We start from the raw sequence: 20,291 nt of genomic DNA on the forward strand, positions 1-20,291 counted from the left end.
GAAACAAGGCTCCTTCCTAACTCTATAACTTGAAAATGAGAACTTTAAACTATACCTGTGATCCGTCTGTATGGACTTTCAGCCAATTCTCCACTTCTTCTACCTTCTTCTTGTGAACAGCTAAATCAACCTATGTAAAAAAAACACAGTAAACATTAAAAAGCTAACAGCTGCTTTAGTTGCAGATCATGTCTACTCCATAAAATAATTCTCAGATTGACAAACTTTGGCTTTTCTTTAAATATCATTAATAATAATTATTATAGGGTGGCACGGTAGAAGGATGGTTGCAACGTCCGCTTCACTGTGCAAAAGTTGTGGTTTTGAATCCTGTCCTCATTTTCCTGTGTGAAATGTGTATGTTCTCCTCATGCCTGCGTGGGTTTTCTCCAGGTACTCCAGTTTCCTTACAGCTTGGATCGGCTCCTGCATGCCCGCGACCCTCGTGAGGATAAGCGGTTCAGATAATGGATGGATGGGTATCAGCTATCTCATATGGTCAGCTGAATTACCTTCATTAGCATTCAACAATAAAAGTAGTTCGATGGTTCGGGGCTACTTCATGACTCTTGGTGTTTACTGAAGTTGGCCCAATTGGGCTAGTAAAAATTTTACAAACACAGGGCACATAAAGGCAAACAATCATTCACACTTAGAATCACACCTTGGGACAATATATAGTGTTCAATTAACCTAACATGCATGCTTTTGGAATGTGTGAGGAAACCGGAGTACCGAGAGAAAACTCACATAGGCACAAGGAGAACATGCAAACTCCACACAGGAAGGCCAGGAAATCAAATTTGCTACAGTGAAAAACCCCCTGTTGTGAAAAATTTCTTGCTGCAAACATGATTTTGTTGTAGAGGAGTTTCACTGTGAAATGAAAATTAAGTGAAATTTGGGACCTTTGAGTAAAGAGTAAATTCAAAGGCATTTGATTCATATTTTTAATTTACAATACAATTTATAATACAATGCTTGGGTGGAAGCATAGAGACCAGGATGAGTGAGTATTCATGTTGAAAGTGAAAATATGCAGCATAGAGAACAGATGGATGAAGACTTACCTTTGAGCATGGCATGTATCTGTCCACCCAGGGTTCATCCTGTTTCCTGCGGCCTAGGTCTGAGCTGCAGATCTCTCCTTTCCTCTTGCGAGGCCTCATTGGTTAAATTTGGGAGGCCAAAATCTGACCCCTCTTCTCTCTACAATCAAATAAATTCTGTCCTGTCAAATCAATGAAAGATTGATCCACGGAACAGTTTGTCAAGAAAGATCACATTTAAATGAACTATTCATCAGGGCATTTCTATAAGTTTTACACATATTCCAATTAGTTACAACAAAAACAATGACAATAAAAGAGACACAAAGGTGTAAATCTATCAGTATTGTGTATTTCAAGTATTTGTTTTTTCTTTCAAATGCTAATAATAACGAGCCCTCATCATTTGTATTTATTTATCACACATTGTACCTTTACCTGTTATTTTGAACACTATCACCAAGTAAAACAGAAGTACCGTAATAAATGGCTAAACCAGGCGTGCTGGGGTCAATAACTCAACTGAGTTGAGCTTGGTTTCAAGAAAAGTAATTAGTCACCTGCCCAATCTAGGAATAGAAGTTATCACAATATCCATTAATAGCGTATTGTATTCGATTGGACTACAAAAACTGCCGGAAAGGACTTTTTAAACTCAATCTGCTTGAAGCAGCTTTCTCTTTCAGTGACAGCTTTTCATTCTTGACAGTGGTTCTGAATATTGAGGGAACCAAGTCCTGCATGACAGCGAGTAGTCGGCTGACTGACCATAAACATTTTTCAGCATTTGTCTTCCACAGGTTACATTTACAAGCCAACCGGTGGAGTAACTTGGCACGCGATGAGCTAGTAACAGTATACCCTATTTAAAATAATTTCAGAATAAACTCACCAAATTCAACTACCTTTAGCCAAACCTACGCATCAGTGTCGGGGTGTGCTGGAGTCAATCCCATCTGTTTTCGGGAAAATGATGTAATCCAATTCGTCAATGAAGAAAAGAGGTCATTTTGGACAGAACTAACGACAGCAATAAAGCAGCGGAGTACTGTATTTCTGTCTGTTTAAACTCTGCTGATGCGATGCCGTAAATTGCACGACGGTTGACGTAAACTGAGGTGACATCTCAATTTACGGCAATGTTTTAGGTGCAAATGCCAAAGAAAAATTCATCCGAGACTTCTGACAAAGTAAATTACCGCAAGGCAATCCCTGGTGTCATCTTTTCAGGTCAGTGTGATGGATATTAAACGCAAATATTTAAGACAATATTTCAAACATTTGTTTTATTTATTTATTTTCAGGTTATGGCACGTGTTGGGTGCTCGCTCGATATGAATACGAGACAACCAAACATCCTGTTAACAGGTATCAAAGCCTCTCTAATAGTTAGTTTTGTTATCTTGTGTGGCTTTGTGAATCGCATTTACGCTGTTCAAAATCATACAGCAACAATAGCTACGTACTTTGCACACTGTTTTAGCCCGAACTGCCGTATGTCGTAATACTTTAAACAAAAGTATGACAAAAAAGATTCAAAATAAAACAAATTCATTCGCTCGATCTATTTTCTGTAGCCATTGAAGGTAGGGGCATTGTTGGTATTCCGTGAAATCCGTAGCAGAATGGAAATGGCCATTAATTGCCATCAGATTCTAAGTCAGAATTCTTGATGCAAAATTTGATTCCAGTACTATAAAAATATTAATTATGTACTCATTTTAAAAAAGTCAGTTCATCAAGCTGCTAATTCCACTTGCCGCTGCAAATTAAACATTGAATTCAACATACAGCTGCAATATCAACTTTAAGATGCAAATGCATGTCACTTTTAGGTCACCAGGAAAAGCCAAGCCGAAGCAATTGATTGACGAGTCATCTGCATCCAAAGTCAGTCAATCACCATAAACCATGATTTGTTTTTCAGACGAAAAATCCAGCAGTAGGTTAGGAATAAGTTGAGACAGAGGACAGCAAAATACAAAAGTCAGCAAGTAGGGACATAACAAGGGGGGCAGGAGCAGAGAAGAAAGCATCCACCTTTGCCCACAGCCAAACAGAAGAATCAAAATATTCAAACATTGTTTTTTTTCCTGTAACCAGTAAGTGGCGTGGCCACTATTATGAAAAATAAGTTTGTATATGTCCTCAGCAAATGCAAGAGCTTTTAGTAGATAGGATCATGTGAGTCAAATTGCAGGCTCTTTTATTGTCAGTGAATCATCAGATTTTGCGACACCATAATGGTCACACTGTTCACCCAAATGTCACAATATTCGGCATGGAGCATGGATTATGTGTTGAGGCTTTTCTGACATGTTTTCAATTGAATTAATTCTATGCAATACATTAAATGTAAAAAAATAATAATAATAAAATCTAGTCGTCACCAGGTAGCGGTATATGTCTAACAAAATATTATCATTCAGATGTCTTCCGGGGGGCAGCAAGGTGGTCGACTGATTAGCACGTCCACCTCACAATACAGAGGTCAATGGTTCGATTCCGGCCCCGACCTTCCTGTGTGGGACTTTGCATGTTTTCCCTGTGCCTGTGTCGGTTTTCTCCGGGTACTCCGGTTTCCCCCCACTTTCCAAAAACTCACTGGAGCAATACCTTCAATCTCAGCCATTTTACTGGATTTTGTCTGATTTTGAAAGGCCCATAAATGATTGTGCTCTATGGCTACATGAACACGGAACCTGCCAAAAGAATGTTTAGACCCTCTTCTTTCATCAGGGAATGTTTTTCCAGTTTTTACCAATCAGCATTTGAATCTAGCTAAATGTCATCAATATTCCAATTTCTGGCAAAAAACTGAGAAAACAATCTTTTTGTAAAAACATATTTCAAGCATACTTTGACTTGAACACAGCTTTTTATCTTTTATCAGTTACAATATCCAAACAATACATTCCTTCTACAAAGCATCACAAACGACACACAAAACGGCTTTTGCAAAATAACCATTCATTTTCATATACAAAGGTTGAACTGAACTACAGACATTTGTGAGTTGAGTGTGTGACTGCGCATGTGTGCAGGGGTGTGCTTGTGTGTGTACGCGCACATTCTACTTCATAGATTCACTGCGCTTGTCTCGTCGCAAGGAGACCCAACATTTATTTTGGGTGATCTGGCCTTTTTAGTGGTGGAAGTTTGTCGGCTCTGAGGAGCAGCAGGAGGTCAGCTGGCTGGTTAGAGTCCAGCCATGCAGCACTGTTCACATGTCCACACCAACACAAGGGGGATCTCTTGGGCTGCTGGATGCACAATCTGTAATTTGTAGAAATATGTAAATTACCATACCGTTTTTTTGTTATCGTTGGTACAGAGTGACATTTCTCCATCTCTTCTTCTCTCTCACGCACAAGCATGCTGCTTAAATTTACAGTGGTACCTCTACTTATGAAGTTAATTGTTCCTGGAAGAAATTTCTTAACTAGAACATTTTGTAAATTGAAACGCGTTTTCCATGTAAATGCCCTAATTCGTTCCAGCTTCCCCCCCCCCAAAAAAAATCTGACAAATGTTTTCCAAAGCATAAAAATGCATCAAAATATACTGTATAACAAATACATTACAATTAGATTATAGCACAGGAAATGAGAGTTGTGCATCATGTAAAAAACAAAGAATCGAGTCAAGAATAAAAATGATGGTCATTTGAACTTTTAACTGCGTCCTCATCGTTTTTGCCCTCTATAGTTCATGTTCTCTCTCAGAAGTGGTTTTTGCCTGGTATTTTGTCAAGAACTGATCCAAGGACGTTTGCTTTTGTCGTCTTTTAACAATCCTTCGAAAATGTCCACGGCAAACATCAGCATAGTGAGCGATCGCACGACTGGTGAACACTTTTCTGGGTGATTCACATTTACGTAAAACTATCGGAGTATCTCGTGCCCCCCACACCAACGCGGGGGATCTCTTGGTCTGCTGGATGCACAATCTGTAATTTGTAGAAATATGTAAATTCCCGTACATTTTTTTTTTGTTGTTGTGTTCAGGAAACTCTGGGCTGCTACTTGCAGCTCTTACTGTGGGAATGGGGAATGAAATAAGTTTTTCCTCTTTTGTGGTGAAAGAAATATAAAATGTAAATTTTAATGCCCCGCCCGTCTTATAGAATTTTGAAAATTCAAATCTTTTTCACTGTTGTTGTCCCAGCTCTTAAGATGGTATTGTCAAAGTTTTAGGTCAATCGGAATGAATACTCTCTGACAAGGGTGTAAAAGTATGAGCCCTGTAAAATGGACCGAAATTGGACATTTGAAAAAAATCAATCGCTCACTTCCTGTTCGTTTTAGAAGATGTCTGCAAATTATGTTTTTGTACGTCATGGGGTGCTACACGTGCATGCCAATTTTCGTAGGCCTCGGTCAAAAATGTTGGGATTGGTTTTTGTTTTCCCACTCTAGTTGGCAATGAAGAGCCATTTTGTTTTCATGATTTAGGACAACTTTAAAATGTCACATTTTTCAACAGGGCCTGTGAATGTGCAAAGTTTGGTGAGATTTTGTGCATGGTTAGGTCCCCCAAAATACGATTCATTGGTGTAAAAAAATAATAATTTACAAAGTTATGTGTGGGTGTGGGTGTTTTTAGCACAAGAGGTTTACTGTCTGTGGCACTGGAAGAAGCAGTTTTATAGATATAAACATTACAGCTAAGTAAATGCTGTCAACTCACTGATGCCTGCCATACAATTGTAGTACTGAAGCTACAACTGCTGGAAGCGGTTCTATGATTTACTGCTATTTGTTAGATTTGGATAGGATGACATGCAATACTGTATGTGTGCTAGTACGATAATCCTGAATAGTGTAAATTAAGCATGAATTAAAAATAAAGACATTCAAAGGTAGGGTTTTAAGTATGAAAGAGCTTGTATATTTTAATGGGGCCGTTTGGAATTTTGATAAAGTGTATTATATCCTCATTATCAGTGTCATGTATTAACAGGATTTTTTTTTTTAATTCAGCGCGTAGGCCAGGGGTGGCCAACTAGTCAGAGACTAAGAGCCAATTTTTTACTGTGTTACTGCAAAGAGCCACATCATATCCTTCCTCGCGCGCACTCACACACACACACACACACGCACACACTTTTTTTGTCCAAAGATCGATTTTTGAAGCGACCAACTTCCCACGATCGATCCGTTCGCGCACGTGCAAGCACACACACACACACACACACACACGGGTGCCCACCCGTGCACTCGCGCACATATGCGTGCACGCCACAATGGGCAACAGTTGGAACGGGCTAAAAATGAACGAAAGCTAAAGACACAAACAAGTATTTTTTTTCCCACCCATTTCCTCCTCCCACCCCTTGCGGTCGACTTGGGACCAGTTCGCTGGCTCCCGGTCGATTGCGATCGACGTATTGGGAACCCCAGCCTTAAAATCAGAGGTAATTTGCTGACTAGCTTAGCGCTTCACACCGTTGTTTGTGCATGAGCGATGATGCAGTCATCTGATTGGTTGCCCTCAATGTCAATCAAGTAACGGGACTGATGATAGGCTGATGTTGTATGTTCTGTGTATTTTTGTGCCTTTGTTTGAATCACATCGCTACTGCCAAAGTGTTTTCAATGCTTGTCATGTGAAAGCCTGTGAGCCGCATTGAACCTGCCAAAGAGCTGCATGTGGCTCGCGAGCCGTGGGTTGGCCACCAGTGGTGTAGGCACTAATGGAAAGGTGCAGCTCTCAACAGATGGAAGCATCAACTGATACAAGTGGAACAAAATGAGGTCTGTCATTTTGATGAACAGCTTTTGCAAGGTTTTGAAAAGGACGTTTTATTTCCAAGACTCCAACAAACTAGCTATAACTACATAGAGTTAGTTCAATACCAGAATAGGTCAGCTTTCTGCTCACATCATGCTGTAAGGAGCGGAAAGTCACAGTCACTGCTTATGAGGACATTGTAGAACAGGGGTGGCCAACCCGCGGCTCTTTGGCTGGTTCAATGCGGCTCCCGGGCGTTCACATGACAAGCGCCGAAAACGCCTCATGGTGGCGCTGCCTTGCAAACAACGGCGCTAAGTACAGCAGAATTTATGATGTCAAACTATCATCAATCCCATTACTTGATTGACATACAGGGCAACCACTCACATGGCAACTGAATTTTCACCTTTAAGTCACCGAACATGCACAAGCAATGGCGCTAAGATAGTTAGTGCATTACCTTTGATTTGAAGGCAGGGCTTCCTAATGCGTCGATCGCGATCGACCGGGAGCCAGCGGACTCGTCCCAAGCCGACCGCGAGGGGTGGGAGGAGGAAATGGGGGTCCTCCGTATGTCCATGTGTTTCGATTTCGTTCATGTTCGGTGACGTTCCAGCTCTTGCTCATCGAGGCATGCGTGCGTGCATATGCGCGTGTGCATGGTTGGGCGCCCACGTGCGTGCGTGGATATTTGCTTGCACATGCACGAGGTCAATCGCGGGAGTTGTTCGCTTCAAAAGTCGATCCTCGGTCAAAAAAGTTTGCCCTTCGTGGCAAGCTGACCCAAGTAGTAAGTAACCGCTGCAGCTAGCATGCAGACAGTGCCTGCTTCGAGTGGCAACAATGGAATACAAGCCAGATTTGACGAGGATTGTTCAAGAGAAGGAATGCCAGAAGTCCCTACACTAAGGTGCAAAGCAACATGCATAGTAAAAGAAAAATGTTATTATATTTTTGTTTGTGGACTTGTTTGAACACAGAGTTTGTGTGTGAAACAGTGCAAACAATATTCATTGTTGAAAATGGTTCAGGGTGCAATTACGTTTTTCACAGAGGCTCAGAAAGGTTTAGATTTATTTTTCCTTATTAAATTGAATTGTCATTTGAAAACTGCTTTTTGTATTTCCTTGGGTTGTCTCCGGGTGGTATTAAAATTGGTTTGATGATTTGAAGCCTGTGTGTGTGATAGATATGCAAAAAAAAAAAAAAACAGGAGGAAGGCAGACACTTTTTCCACTGCACTGTACACGTTGCCACGGATATTGTGTTTGAGGGATTATTTCCCATGGGTTTTGTCTGTGGTCAACCAAATGAAATGAATGCAATCATTCACATTGAACCGTAACTGTGTACCAACCTTCGGCGGGCCGGATTAAAAAGACCAAGTCCGGCCCGTAGTCGGCCCACCTCTGATCTAAAGGCATGAAAATGTGTTATAGTCAGCCGAACTCTCCATCCACCCAGCTTAAAGCGGACGCAAATAGTACTGTTTTATACCAGAGGTCACCAACATGGTGCCCGTGGGCACCAGGGACTCCCCAAGGACTACATAAGCGGCCCGCGGGCCTATTCCAAAAATAGCTCACCAGTGATTAGACAGCCACTGTGACTCTCCAGGAATATTGCGGGAGTGATCTTTTCAAAATGTGAACACTGGCAGATGTTAATAATAAAGTGTGGCCAATTGATATTTATCTGTTTCATAAATATTGTGAGAAATCTCAAATTTATATCATTACTCATTAATTATAACTTATGAGGTGTTCCCGTGGTCGACTGGTTAGCACGCCAGCCTCACAATGCAGAGGTGCAGGGTTTGATTTTGGCTTCAGCCTTCCTGTGTGGAGTTTGCATGTTGTCCCCGTGCCTGGGTGGGTTTTCTCCGGGTACTCCGGTTTCCTCCCACATTCTGAAAAAAAACATGCATGGCAGGCTGATTGAACGCTCTAAATCACATATGTCAAAGTGCCGGCCCGCAGGCCAGATCCGGCCCGCGAGAAGGTTATCAGTGTCCCCTGGGATGATATTGATTTATTATTAGAACCGGCCCGCAGACCGCAGCAAGCCGGCAGCCCACAGATCTTTTACACGGACCAATACTACATTTCCCACAATGCAACGGTGTCGCGCCAAGCAGACGGCCACTTTATTTCAATATTTATTAGTGCAGCAGTCGCTCGCATAACAGTGACATTAGCTTTCAGATACCCATCAAAAATGGCAAAATGGAAGGTGGACACTGAGAACTGGGGTTTTCAAACAAGGTAGGAGTCGGAGTACATGTTCACGAACATAGCTGGAAAACCTGTGTGTCTTCTGTGCGGAGAAAGTGTGGCGGTATTGAAAGAGTGTAATCTGAGATGACATCATGAAATGAAACACGCGAACAAAAACAACAATATTAAAACGAAGCCTTGAATCTCAACAGGCTCTGTTCAAAAAAGCCAAATCACAAAGCCAGGCTGCTGTCACGGCCAGTTTTATTGCGGCAGAAGAGATCGCTAAATCAGCCTGGCCACTTACGTAGGGGGATTTCATTAAAAACTTTATGCTTAAAGTTTGTGACGAAGTTTGCCCCGAAAAAAAAACAACTCTTTTTAAACGTGAGCATGAGCAGAAACACCATTGCCTAGCGAGTAGAGCAGTTGTCCATTTATCAAAAAGAGCAGCTTGTGAAAAACGGAAAAGATGTCATCGCATATTCCTTGGCTGTGGATGAGAACGCTGAAGTTTCTGATGTTGCCCAGTTGTCAATTTCCGTCCGCGGAGTGGACTCCAGCTTAAGCGTGACAGGAGTTTTTGGCTTTACATCCTATGCAGGACACAACTATAGTGCATGAAAAAGATACGGCAGTGGGTGCTGCGCAGTTTGCCCGTTTCCTCCCTGACACAATGGCCCAGCTGCGCATCCAGGCTGCTCAAACGTTGTCGATGGTTTGCAGCACATACCTGGGTGAACAACTATTTTTTTTGATGAAGATGAACAAAACATCACACAGAAGTCAATTTACTGCTGAACACCTTCACTCAGTTTTGAGGATTTGCTCAGCTCAGAGCCTGACCCCAAATATTGATGAACTTGTAGAAAAGATGAAACACCACCAAGTATCAGCCTCAGCCTCAAAGAAGTGAATACGGGATTAAGATAAGAAGATAAGAAAACCTTTATTAGTCTCGCAATGGAGAAATTCCCAATTCACAGCAGCAAAGTTATGAAAGAAAGAAGTAGAACAACAAAATATAGGAGCTGCTGGAAAGGCAGCCACTCTCGCGGCGCCATTTTGAAGTCAAAATAATACAACACAACACATAGGACACAGACAGTCATGCAATCTTCACCACTTTTCTGCATACACTTTGTTGTCTGAAGCAGTTATAGATGAAAGAGGAGAGGATCAAAGTGTCCTTTCACCAGTGGATCAGAGACGTCATGCTGAAAATGTGCACACGTCTGCTACAAGCTAAGTTTTGAAAGCAAACACGAAGCTGTAGCGTCCATTGACATAAAGAGATTAGTTCACTTCTCCTGTCCCACGTAATCCGCTTCAAACTCCAAGCCGCGACTCCCAGTTCCAAATCCGCATCGGCGCTCCGCGCTAACGCTCCTTCTCATCGTCGGCTCCTCAAGACTTACATCCATCCAGCCGCAGACCGTTCAACAGCACCGATCTCTCCGCTGAACAAAGCGGGGCTGTGAAAAATGCTGCCCATTACAGGCGCAAGACACAAGTGCCCCGGGACTGTCCAGCAACGACAGTCAAATGGCGCCGACATTCCTCCCAGGCAAAAACAGTGCTGGTATACCCATGCTGCCGAGAAGGCGCAACCGCCAAGCACAGAGTCTCCTCCTTGATGAATGTCGTGGCCAAAAAATGCTGAAAAAAGTCGACATCAGGTCCACACGACGTAACAACAAACACAAAGTGACAAAACAAACACAAAAAAAAAATTACTGTGCAATCACAAATTAAGAGTTTTTACTCAGTTCAAGTTTAAAAATTTAAGTATAATATTTGCTTTAACTGCATGTTACTTTTCCTTGAAGAAAGTGTTGTTTTTGGTTAATAAAATTTTGCACTTTAGTGTATTTCAATCCAATTATGTTTTGAAAATATTTTATTCGAGTGAATGATCGAAAATTGCTATTATTTGTTTGTCTTTGAAGTAAATTTAGCCTACTTTTGCTAAAAGAGAAAATATGGACTATTGAATTTCTGTCATTCATGTTATGGGTATTTTTATAAAAGGGAAATTTGTTTTTTGTGCCTGTTGAAAATGAAAGTTTACTGACAGAGCCATAAGAAAATGTTGCTTTATTTATCTGATCATATTGGAATGTATTTGTTAGGTTTTCAGTCGATTAAATTTGGTTCAATAAACTGTATGTGGTAATTGTTAACATTTTCAATGAACATTCGATCAGTCCGGCCCTCGGCTTGCAGCAAATTTTTTTATTTGGCCCTCCGTCCATTTGACTTTGACACCCTTGCTCTAATGGTCCCGAGGTGTGAGTGTGAGCCCAGTTGTTCGTCTATGTCTGCCATGCGATTGGCTGGCAACCAGTTCAGGGTGTACCTAGCCTCCTGCCCGAAGACAGGTGGGATAGGCTCCAGCACCCTCCGTGGCCCTTGTTGGGATAAGCAGATTAGAAAATGGATGGATATAACATGAAGGTTGTTTGAGCAAATTGATTTCAAAAGTGCATACTCTCAAATTGGTAGCCCTCCGTTTTAGTAGCCAAGAGGCAGCTCTTGGTTTCAAAAAGGTTGGTGACCCCGAGTTTATGCAGTACATCACAAGGCCACCCTAGAACATTCATGTTCCTGTGAGGGCACAACATGCGGTTTCTGTTTGGAAGCGAAAACTAAAACGTTTGTTCAGTACTTGGAACATGTTGTGTTGTGCATCTTGCACTTAAATTGGTGCACTCTTTTTTTTCTATAGGGACCCCTGGTGTTGGAAAAACAACCCTGGGGAAGGAGCTAGCTCAGCGGACCGGGCTCACCTATGTTAATATAGGTGAGCTGGCTCAGGAAGGTAAAAAGAACTTACTTCGACATGCTATGACACTTCAGAGAGGATGATTTGATGTGTTTGGTGACTTTGAATAAGGCAGTATTCTTGATTTTTCTTTTCGTCACGTTTGTTTAACACATTGATATCAATTGTATATCGTCTATTGATAAGAGGCTCTATTTTTTATTCCATTCATTTTTCCACAGGAGATCTTTATGATGGCTATGATGAAGAGTACCAGTGCCCTATATTGGATGAAGACAGGGTGAGCCATGTTTGAATTCTCTTTAACTTAAAGATGATCACCAACTCTTTTCCCTTGATGAAATGCAATGTATGCGACACACACAACGAAACAGAAAAATAAAGCTGATACAAGAGCTTGTGAGTTTGCGAAAAGGAAATCACTGCCTACCTTAGTGGAGACTTGACGCGGAGGAGGCATGGGACAAACTTATGCAGCGTGTCAAGTGCAGGAACATCACTATCGTACGTACGTGTACCATTTTAAACTGCTCTCTGGTGCTCCAGATTGCCATTGTTTTCCAGTGCTATTGGTGAATTGCCGATGAAACAAATTTTAGTGATGATTCTTAAGCCAAAATAATTCAGGCATATCAGGTACAAGTGCAATTATCTTGTATTTCTCAAGGTTATGGAACATTTGCATTGAAATGAATGACCATAAAATATCTTGTCTTTTATTTCCTTACTTTGCCCCTCCCTTCCTGAACAATTTATCTGAATTTTCCTATTTTTGAAATTCTGTCAGGAACATTCGAGCAGGACTCCGCCTGGGAGTATTTTACTGTATACAGTGGTACCTCTACGTACGATACGAAAGTGTCTTCATACGAAATTTTCAAGTTACAAAACATTTCAACAGGAAAATATTGCCTCTTGTTACAAAAGAAAGATCCGAAAGGTAAAAATACAGTATGGGCTGCTCCTCGCAGCTCCGAGTTTCCTGAATGCAGCATACTTATAGCTGCTCTGCCATTGGCTATTACCAAGCATCGCCCTGGCCTCCCATTGGCAAAGAGGGTCCTCTACCGCAGCGGTCCCCAACCTTTTTTGCCCCACAGACCAGTTTAATGTCAGACAATATTTTCAGGGACTGGCCTTTAAGGTGTTACGGATAAATACAACAAAATAATATGAACTGCATGAAAAGGGTGGTATTTTCGAAACATAATAATAAACACGAATAATGACACGAGGAACGTCCTATCTGGCCGTAACACTCTCTGGTCGCCATGGTAATGGTTAAACGTGCCTTCAAAATAAGATACACCGCAAATATAAAGTGTATGAGAAATAAGACTCACCATCTCCGCATATTATGCAGAGTGGGCTTGGTGCGTGGGAATCTCCCGTTGAGATAAATTCGTATTTTAAGTAGGAAATCCTGATACTGTCTATTAAATGTAGCCTTGTTTTTCTTGGAAGTCATAGGCTCCTCTTCTGTCTCTGGCTGGGCCTTTTCCCCTTTCCAAAGACGTTTGTTTTTTACTCATTTTGCTAGCCCCTGGGTTTCATTTTATCAGTAACCTATCACATGACCAAAAAGCGCGCCTTGACGCGGGGTTAATTTTCAAAATAAAACATTTCCAGATTCCAAAAATAAATAAAACGGAAGTAATGTAAGTTCTTTATTCTTCCTGCGCGGCCCGGTAACAAATGACCCACGGACCGGTACCGGTCGGCGGCCCGGGGGTTGGGGATCACTGCTCAACCGTATGTGTCTATTTGTGTAGATAGATAGATATGTGTCTCTGCAGCGTCCTCCATCTTCGCCCCTCGGGCCATGAGGCGTTCTGATAGTTTTACGTAAATGTGAATCACCCAGAAAAAGTGTTAACCAGTCGGGCGATCGCTCACTATGCTGATGTTTGCCTTGGACATTTTCGAAGGATTGTTAAAAACTGACAAAAGCAAGCGTCCTTGGATCAGTTCTTTCCAAAACGCTGGACAAAAACCACTTCTGAGAGAGAACATGAACTAACGAGGGCAAAAAAACGATGAAGACGCAGTGAAAAGTTATATGACCATCATTTTTATTCTTTATTCAGTTTTTTTTTACATTCTGCACAACAATCATGTATTGTGCAATAATATAATTTTAACATGTATTGTTTACATATTTTGATGCATTTTGATGCTTTAGAAAATATTTATGTCTGAATTGGGGGGAGGGGGGCTTGGAACGGATTAGGGCATTTTCATGGAAAAGGCGTCTTTACTTACAAAATGTTCTAGTTAAAGAAATTTCTTCCAGAACAAATGAATTTCGTAAGTAGAGGTACCACTATAATCTGTATTTTATATTACTGCTGCAAACAATAAATCACTCACAGCTTTATTGACGAAACAGTGACCTTTCAACAATGCACATTGGCCCCATACATGTGCACACACATTTTTTAAAATACATCCAGGACCCCAAACATTTTAGTGTTCGTGGTCATTTTCATGTGAACACGTTTTCAAGGACCAAAATAAAAACTAATGTTTAAAAATATCACTCACCATCGATTCACCTCAATGAGTCATGGCCCTTTGTATTGCAATAAGTTTTAATTATTATGACGCTAATGATCCAGTGCAATGTTTGCAATCCCTTCATTCATTTTCTAAACCACTTATCCTCACCAGGATGGCAAGCAAGCAATAAATGTGTTGTTAATTGAAGTGCACTTTTTGACCCCAGTTCTACAAGTTCCACCGAGAGCTTGAGTGAGATTACGACATCACATTCGAAGACTGTTATAACGCCAAAAAATGCTGTTGTTTGGATGCATGCGATTCACCCACATTTTATTTCAACTTAAAATGGCACAACTTTTGAGGCATTCACTTTGAAGGTATCACTGACTTCAAACAATTATTCGTATTCAAATGTAACAGCTGCTGCACTCCTTTATGTATTTATTTAAAAGGTTCAGTGTGACAATTCTGTGATCCTGCAGGTAGTGGATGAGCTAGATGAGAAGATGACGCATGGAGGTGTGATTGTAGACTATCATGGCTGTGACCTCTTCCCCGAACGCTGGTTTCACATTGTCTTTGTCCTCAGAACAGACAATACTCAGCTCTACACACGGCTAGAAAGCAGGTACCTTTAACTCATTCATTCATTCATCTTCCGAACCGCTTGATCCTCACTCGGGTCGCAGGGGGTGCTGGAGCCTATCCCAGCTTTTCTCCGGGCAGTAGGCGGGGGACACCCTGAATCGGTTGCCAGCCAATCGCAGGGCACACAGAGACGAACAACCATCCACGCTCACACTCACACCTAGGGACAATTTAGAGTGTTCAATCAGCCTGCCACGCATGTTTTTGGAATGTGGGAGGAAACCGGAGTACCCGGAGAAAACCCACACAGGCCCGGGGAGAACATGCAAACTCCACACAGGGAGGCCGGAGCTGGAATCGAACCCGGTACCTCTGCACTGTGAAGCCTTTAACTGATGTTCTTTGTAAATTAGCGTATTTTTCCGCACTACAAGGCGCACCTAAAAGCTGACAGTGTGCCTTATTATCCGCCTTATGTATGGACTAAGAGAGCCATGAAAGCAAAATATTTGGAAATGTATTTCAGAGAGAACCATATATATTTATACACCGTATTTTCCGCACTATAGGGCGCACCAAAAAGTCTTCCATTTTCTTAAAAGCTCACCAAGCGCCTTAAAATCCGGTGCATCTTGTGTATGGTCATTACGGTAATACATCGACTCCAAGATGGCTCCTTCCTGGAGACATGCTTCCAATGTTATAACTTGCTGTTGGTTCAGTGAACTGTGTCGCTGCTTTATTAAATAAGTTTGTGTCGCAGCTCCGAAAAAAGGAGAGCTGTGGTGTTAATTTTTTAAAACAGTCTCAACATGAACGCCTCTCGAGTTGACCGGAAGAAAAGAAGGCACGGAGACGGACAAAGACGCACCTGTATTTGTTGAAAAAAGGAGAGCTGTCGTTTTTTTTTTTTTTAAACACAGACTTTATTAATGATTTTCACAGTCTCAACAAATACTGGTACTGTACGTCTTTGTGCCTTCTTTTCCGTTCCACTCGAGAGGCGTTCATGGCCACCTCCGAAAAACGTAAATTAATTATTACTTCAATGAAACCACAAAGAAAATCAAGCGAGGAAATCGCAAAATAAATTCTGTAGGGGGCGATATAGAATTTACTTTGTGATTTCCTCGCTTGATTTTCTGTTTTGATGCATTATTTTCCATTTTCATAGTTACATTTAAGTACAGTAATAGTTAATTTACATTTTTCAGAGGCGGTCATGAATGCCTCTCAAGTTGAACGGATGCCGCTCGAGTTGAATGGAAGGAGCGTACCACCATCTAGTGGAGGCATTATAGATAGCGCCTTTTAATGCGAAGCGTCCTATTTAAGATATCCTTTATTTGTCCCGCAATGGGGAAATTTACAGTCAGAGTTCAGAAAGGAAACCACAAGGTAGGGAGAGGGATGAAAAAAATTTTACAAAATAGCCATTCATTGAAGGTGCGCCTCATAATCCAGTGTGTCTTTCAGTGCGGAAAATACGGTGTGTGTGTGTATATATATATATACTGTATGTATATGTGAATTCAACAAAATGTCAGTATGATAAGCCTCTAAATGTATTCTTTTAAATAATTTTGTCATAATACTCACCATTAATGTGAATGGTTTTCCATTCCTCACAATTGCTAAAAATCCAGCCAAACGAGCGGAATTATAGTCAGCTTGCTTGGTCCATATGTGGAGTAGCTTGCACCCTGCTCAGTCGCTTGCACGCTTCCTTTCTGCTGTCTCTCGCAACGTGTATTGATGCGAATGTAGCATGGCGCGTCAAAGTGCCGCTTTACATTCGACAGTTTCATCGATGATATTTTGTCATTGCAAATTAGACACACCGCAGAACATGTTCTTTCCACAAAGGCGAATCCTTCGGTCCATTCGTCCTGAAGTGTATCATACTCGTCATCTATTTTTTTTTCTTTTCACCAACTGCTTTGTGGAAAGGTTAGCTTTGAGCTAATGACCGAGCGGGCTAATTCAAAAGGGGGCGTTTACCTGTTTCCACAGCAACGGCCTATGTAGTAGGCCAGTATCATCCAATTAAAATTGCTCCTGCAACTGCAGCCCTGAATAGGACACAAGCAGTGAAAAATCGATGGATGGATTAAACAAGCAAGAATATTTTGTTTTATCTGTGAGCCAGATGCAATCATCAAAAGAGCCACATCTGGCTCGCGAGCCATAGGTTCCTGACCCCTGCTCTTGCCCATACACCTCCAGACCTGGAGATGGGGCTTGCCGTTAACAGAAATCTAATAATCATCTTCAACCCGCGACGCACATTATCATTATTCGCGTAAATCGTCGTTGAGATTAAAGTGATTTGATACATAACACACACACACATGACTCAGGGTGGGGTCAATTTACCAAATGTGCTCACCCCCACTCACGTGTCAATCGTCCCATGGCACAGATTTGCACCTACTATCTGGTGTAAACTGGACTGACTTTAAGTTGAACTGATTAGAATAGCTCATTCGCGCATTCGGTCTGAACATCACATTATCATAAGACAAGCCGGCCCACCAAATGTAACCATATCAGTAAGCATAGGAAAGAAACTAACGAGGTACGTTGACTTTTTATTTCTTTTTAATGTGGCAGTATCTATACTTGCGTTGCCTTTTAAAGAGTGTTCCTGTTTCTGACTTGTTAAATTTTTGGACTCAAGCAAAAGAGTCTCTGTTTGTCTGCAATATCCAATTTCTAATGCTCTGAAATAAAATAAATAGTGGCAAATTACCGATATGTTGTATCTAGTGTTTAAAAGAAGGTTTTGGTCATCAGCAAATTAGCGACATTTTGTATCTAGTGTTTAAAAGGTTTTGGTTATCACAGAACATCTGGTAAAGCGCAGCAAGCACAAAGTAGAATATTGTTGGAATGTCCAGTTATGTGCGTAAGATTGCGTTGAAAACTTGTGACAGTCCGCCCAAAAAAATGCAACGACCCCGTTGTGCAAAAATGCTTCAACCTGAAATGGCGATGGATTAACTCCCATACGGGAGTTCTCATGAACATCGCGATGGCCACCACACCACTGCTTATTATAATTACTATTGCAGGCTTGATGAATCACATCATCCCTTGTTTTGCATTCCCAATCCTGATGGTGTCCAGTTGGTCGATCAGCTTCCACATCCGTTTGCATGCGAAATCTAATTTGGGCCCGTTTTGGCATGCACAAATGTGCAGGAAAACAGGGTCTTAAACTGGATGTCTAATTCTGGAACATAACCTTTTAAATATGATACTTGACAGGGGCTACACAGGAAAGAAGCTGCAGGACAATGTGCAGTGTGAAATCTTTCAGACCATCTATGAGGAGGCAATTGAAGCCTACAAAGAGGAGCTTGTCCACCAGCTACCCAGCAACACTCCCGAGGACCTGGAAAGCAACTTGGAGCAGATCGTGCAGTGGACTAAACAGTGGATAAAAGACCACAATTAGAGTGGAAAAGTGCCACCTTGGATAACTAACTGTCAGATAAAATATGTTTGAACAAAATAATTTGTGCCCGTTTTCAACCTGTACCCTTTTTTTTTCTTTTTCTTTTTTTTTTAAAATCAGTCCTGCCATTGTGAAAACTATTCACCTACACTATTATCTCTACATCACAGGAATCCGAATCAATCAATTGTATTTGCCATTTGTGGAAGCAACACGTCAGAAAACACTTATAAGAGCTCAGCAACCAGTGACGTGCAACGGGTGGTGGCTCAAAGGGGTGGGGCCAATTATGATGGAGCAACAAATTATAGTGGCAAATCCATTGATAGGTGCTTGTCAAAAAAAAATTATATCATGAAAAAATTTACTTCAGGAATACTATTCAAAACATGAAACGGGTGTCATGCATACATTCATTCCACACAGATTGAATTTTAGTTTAGATGATTACAGTATCCTCTACGTCGAGGGAGCCAGATGAGGCGTTTCGGAGGATGCCTCCGAGACGCCTCCCTGGTGAGGTGTTTTGGGCATGTTCCACTGGCAGGAGGCCCCGGGGACAACCCAGGACACGCTGGAGAGACTATTACCCCTTTTCCACTGAAATTAGTGGGTAGTAGTGATCCGTGGTGACACGCAACCAATTGGCATATTGTCCCTTTCTCATTGACCAACAGAGGGGGATTCTGCGCCACCCCCACGCTCCCCTTCCACCACTTTGCGTCTGGTTACGTCACCACGCTGTGATTGCGTAGATCATAGTGCGACAGATTTCTTGGTGGTAAACAAAGCAACATGGAAGCGAGTGTTCTTTCTTTTATCATGCTTTTTACCGTCCTCAAAATGTTCGAAAAGCAGCGGAGGATCAACTCTTTGCTGCTACTGAGACAACAGCTTAAGGGGCGATCTTCTAGCTTCATTGTGGGAGCGTGCTATATACGAGGCCGATGACGCGCGATGTTATGACTCATCATGTACCACCCTATGTCATCACATAATTGCCAGGAAGTCGTGTTAGGCTTTCAAACTGCAAGCGGAGGCGATCACAACCCGCCTCCGATATCGTGCCGGTGGACACAGATCAACACTCCTTTCCCACTGCCCAAAAAAGTGTGTTTACCCGTGATTTTGCGGCAATGGGAAAGGGGTATATGTCTCCCAATTGGCCTGTGTGGGTTTTCTCCGGGTACTCCGGTTTCCTCCCACATTCCAAATAGATGCATGGCAGGCTGATTGAACACTCTAAATTGTCCCTCGGTGTGAGCGCAGATGGTTGTTTGTCTCTGTGTGCCCTGCGATTGGCTGGCAACCGGTTCAGGGTGTACCCCGCCTCCTGCCCAAAGTCAATTGGGATAGGCTCCAGCACCCCCTGCAACCCTTGTGAGAAGAAAGCGGATCGGAAAATGGATGGGTGTGTGTGTGTCTCTCTCTCTCCCTCTATATATATATATATATATATATATATGTATATATATATATATATATATATATATATGTATATATCGCAGTTATTCTGTGATTTAAAAAGTGTTTGGGCATTTAATTACTTTGGCAAAAGAAATTTTGTGCCTTGATAAATTGAATTGTCATTTGAAAACTCCATGTTGTATTTCTGTATTAAAATGGGTTTGATGATTTGAAACCTTTGTGTGGATACTTATGCCCCCAAAAAACAAAAACAGAAGGGGTCATGGGGCAATACTTTTTCACATCACTGTGTGTGTGTGTGTGTGTGTGTGTGTGTGTGTGTGTGTGTGTGTGTGTGTGTGTGTGTGTGTGTGTATTTTTTTCGGTTCGTGGAGGTAGCAACTTCAGCTGGGAAGCCCAAACTTCCCTCTCCAAACCCATGTCTTCAGAGTTTCTCCAGCGTGTCTTGTGGCCTCCTGCCGGTGGGATACGCCCGGAAACACCTCACCAAGGATGCCACCGAGGAGCTTTTCACCTGACTTGTGTGC

At 41.8% G+C, this 20,291-nt stretch overlaps 2 protein-coding genes across 6 annotated transcripts in view; one reads left to right on the plus strand and one right to left on the minus strand.

Annotated features, from left to right (window-relative positions):
- The window catches only part of rad17 (RAD17 checkpoint clamp loader component), a 93,916-nt gene extending 91,777 nt beyond the window's left edge, over window positions 1–2,139 (minus strand). For 4 of the 5 annotated variants that reach the window (XM_086110632.1, XM_086110630.1, XM_086110634.1 and 1 more), the window contains exons 1-3: window positions 1,942–2,139; window positions 1,071–1,209; window positions 56–130 (exon numbers count right to left, since the gene is read on the minus strand). In XM_086110632.1, the coding sequence (XP_085966758.1) occupies window positions 56–130; window positions 1,071–1,169 (174 nt within the window). In that variant the 5' untranslated portion in view covers window positions 1,170–1,209; window positions 1,942–2,139. Of the gene's footprint in view, window positions 1–55; window positions 131–1,070; window positions 1,232–1,941 lie in introns of all 5 variants that reach the window. The other variant, XM_086110631.1, reaches the window with a different exon arrangement.
- A 35-nt stretch (window positions 2,140–2,174) lies between these two features.
- ak6 (adenylate kinase 6) lies at window positions 2,175–19,971 on the plus strand. Its single transcript, XM_086110421.1, has 6 exons — window positions 2,175–2,279; window positions 2,354–2,417; window positions 11,730–11,822; window positions 12,008–12,066; window positions 14,771–14,916; window positions 18,147–19,971. The coding sequence occupies exons 2-6, from the start codon at window positions 2,357–2,359 to the stop codon at window positions 18,334–18,336; spliced, it is 549 nt and encodes a 182-aa protein (XP_085966547.1). The 5' UTR covers window positions 2,175–2,279; window positions 2,354–2,356; the 3' UTR covers window positions 18,337–19,971.
- The last annotated feature ends 320 nt before the right edge of the window (window positions 19,972–20,291 follow it).

This window comes from Hippocampus guttulatus, chromosome 5, assembly GCF_054856545.1.
Source record: "Hippocampus guttulatus isolate MCC_2025c chromosome 5, RoL_Hgut_1.0, whole genome shotgun sequence".
Classification (NCBI taxonomy): domain Eukaryota; kingdom Metazoa; phylum Chordata; class Actinopteri; order Syngnathiformes; family Syngnathidae; genus Hippocampus; species Hippocampus guttulatus.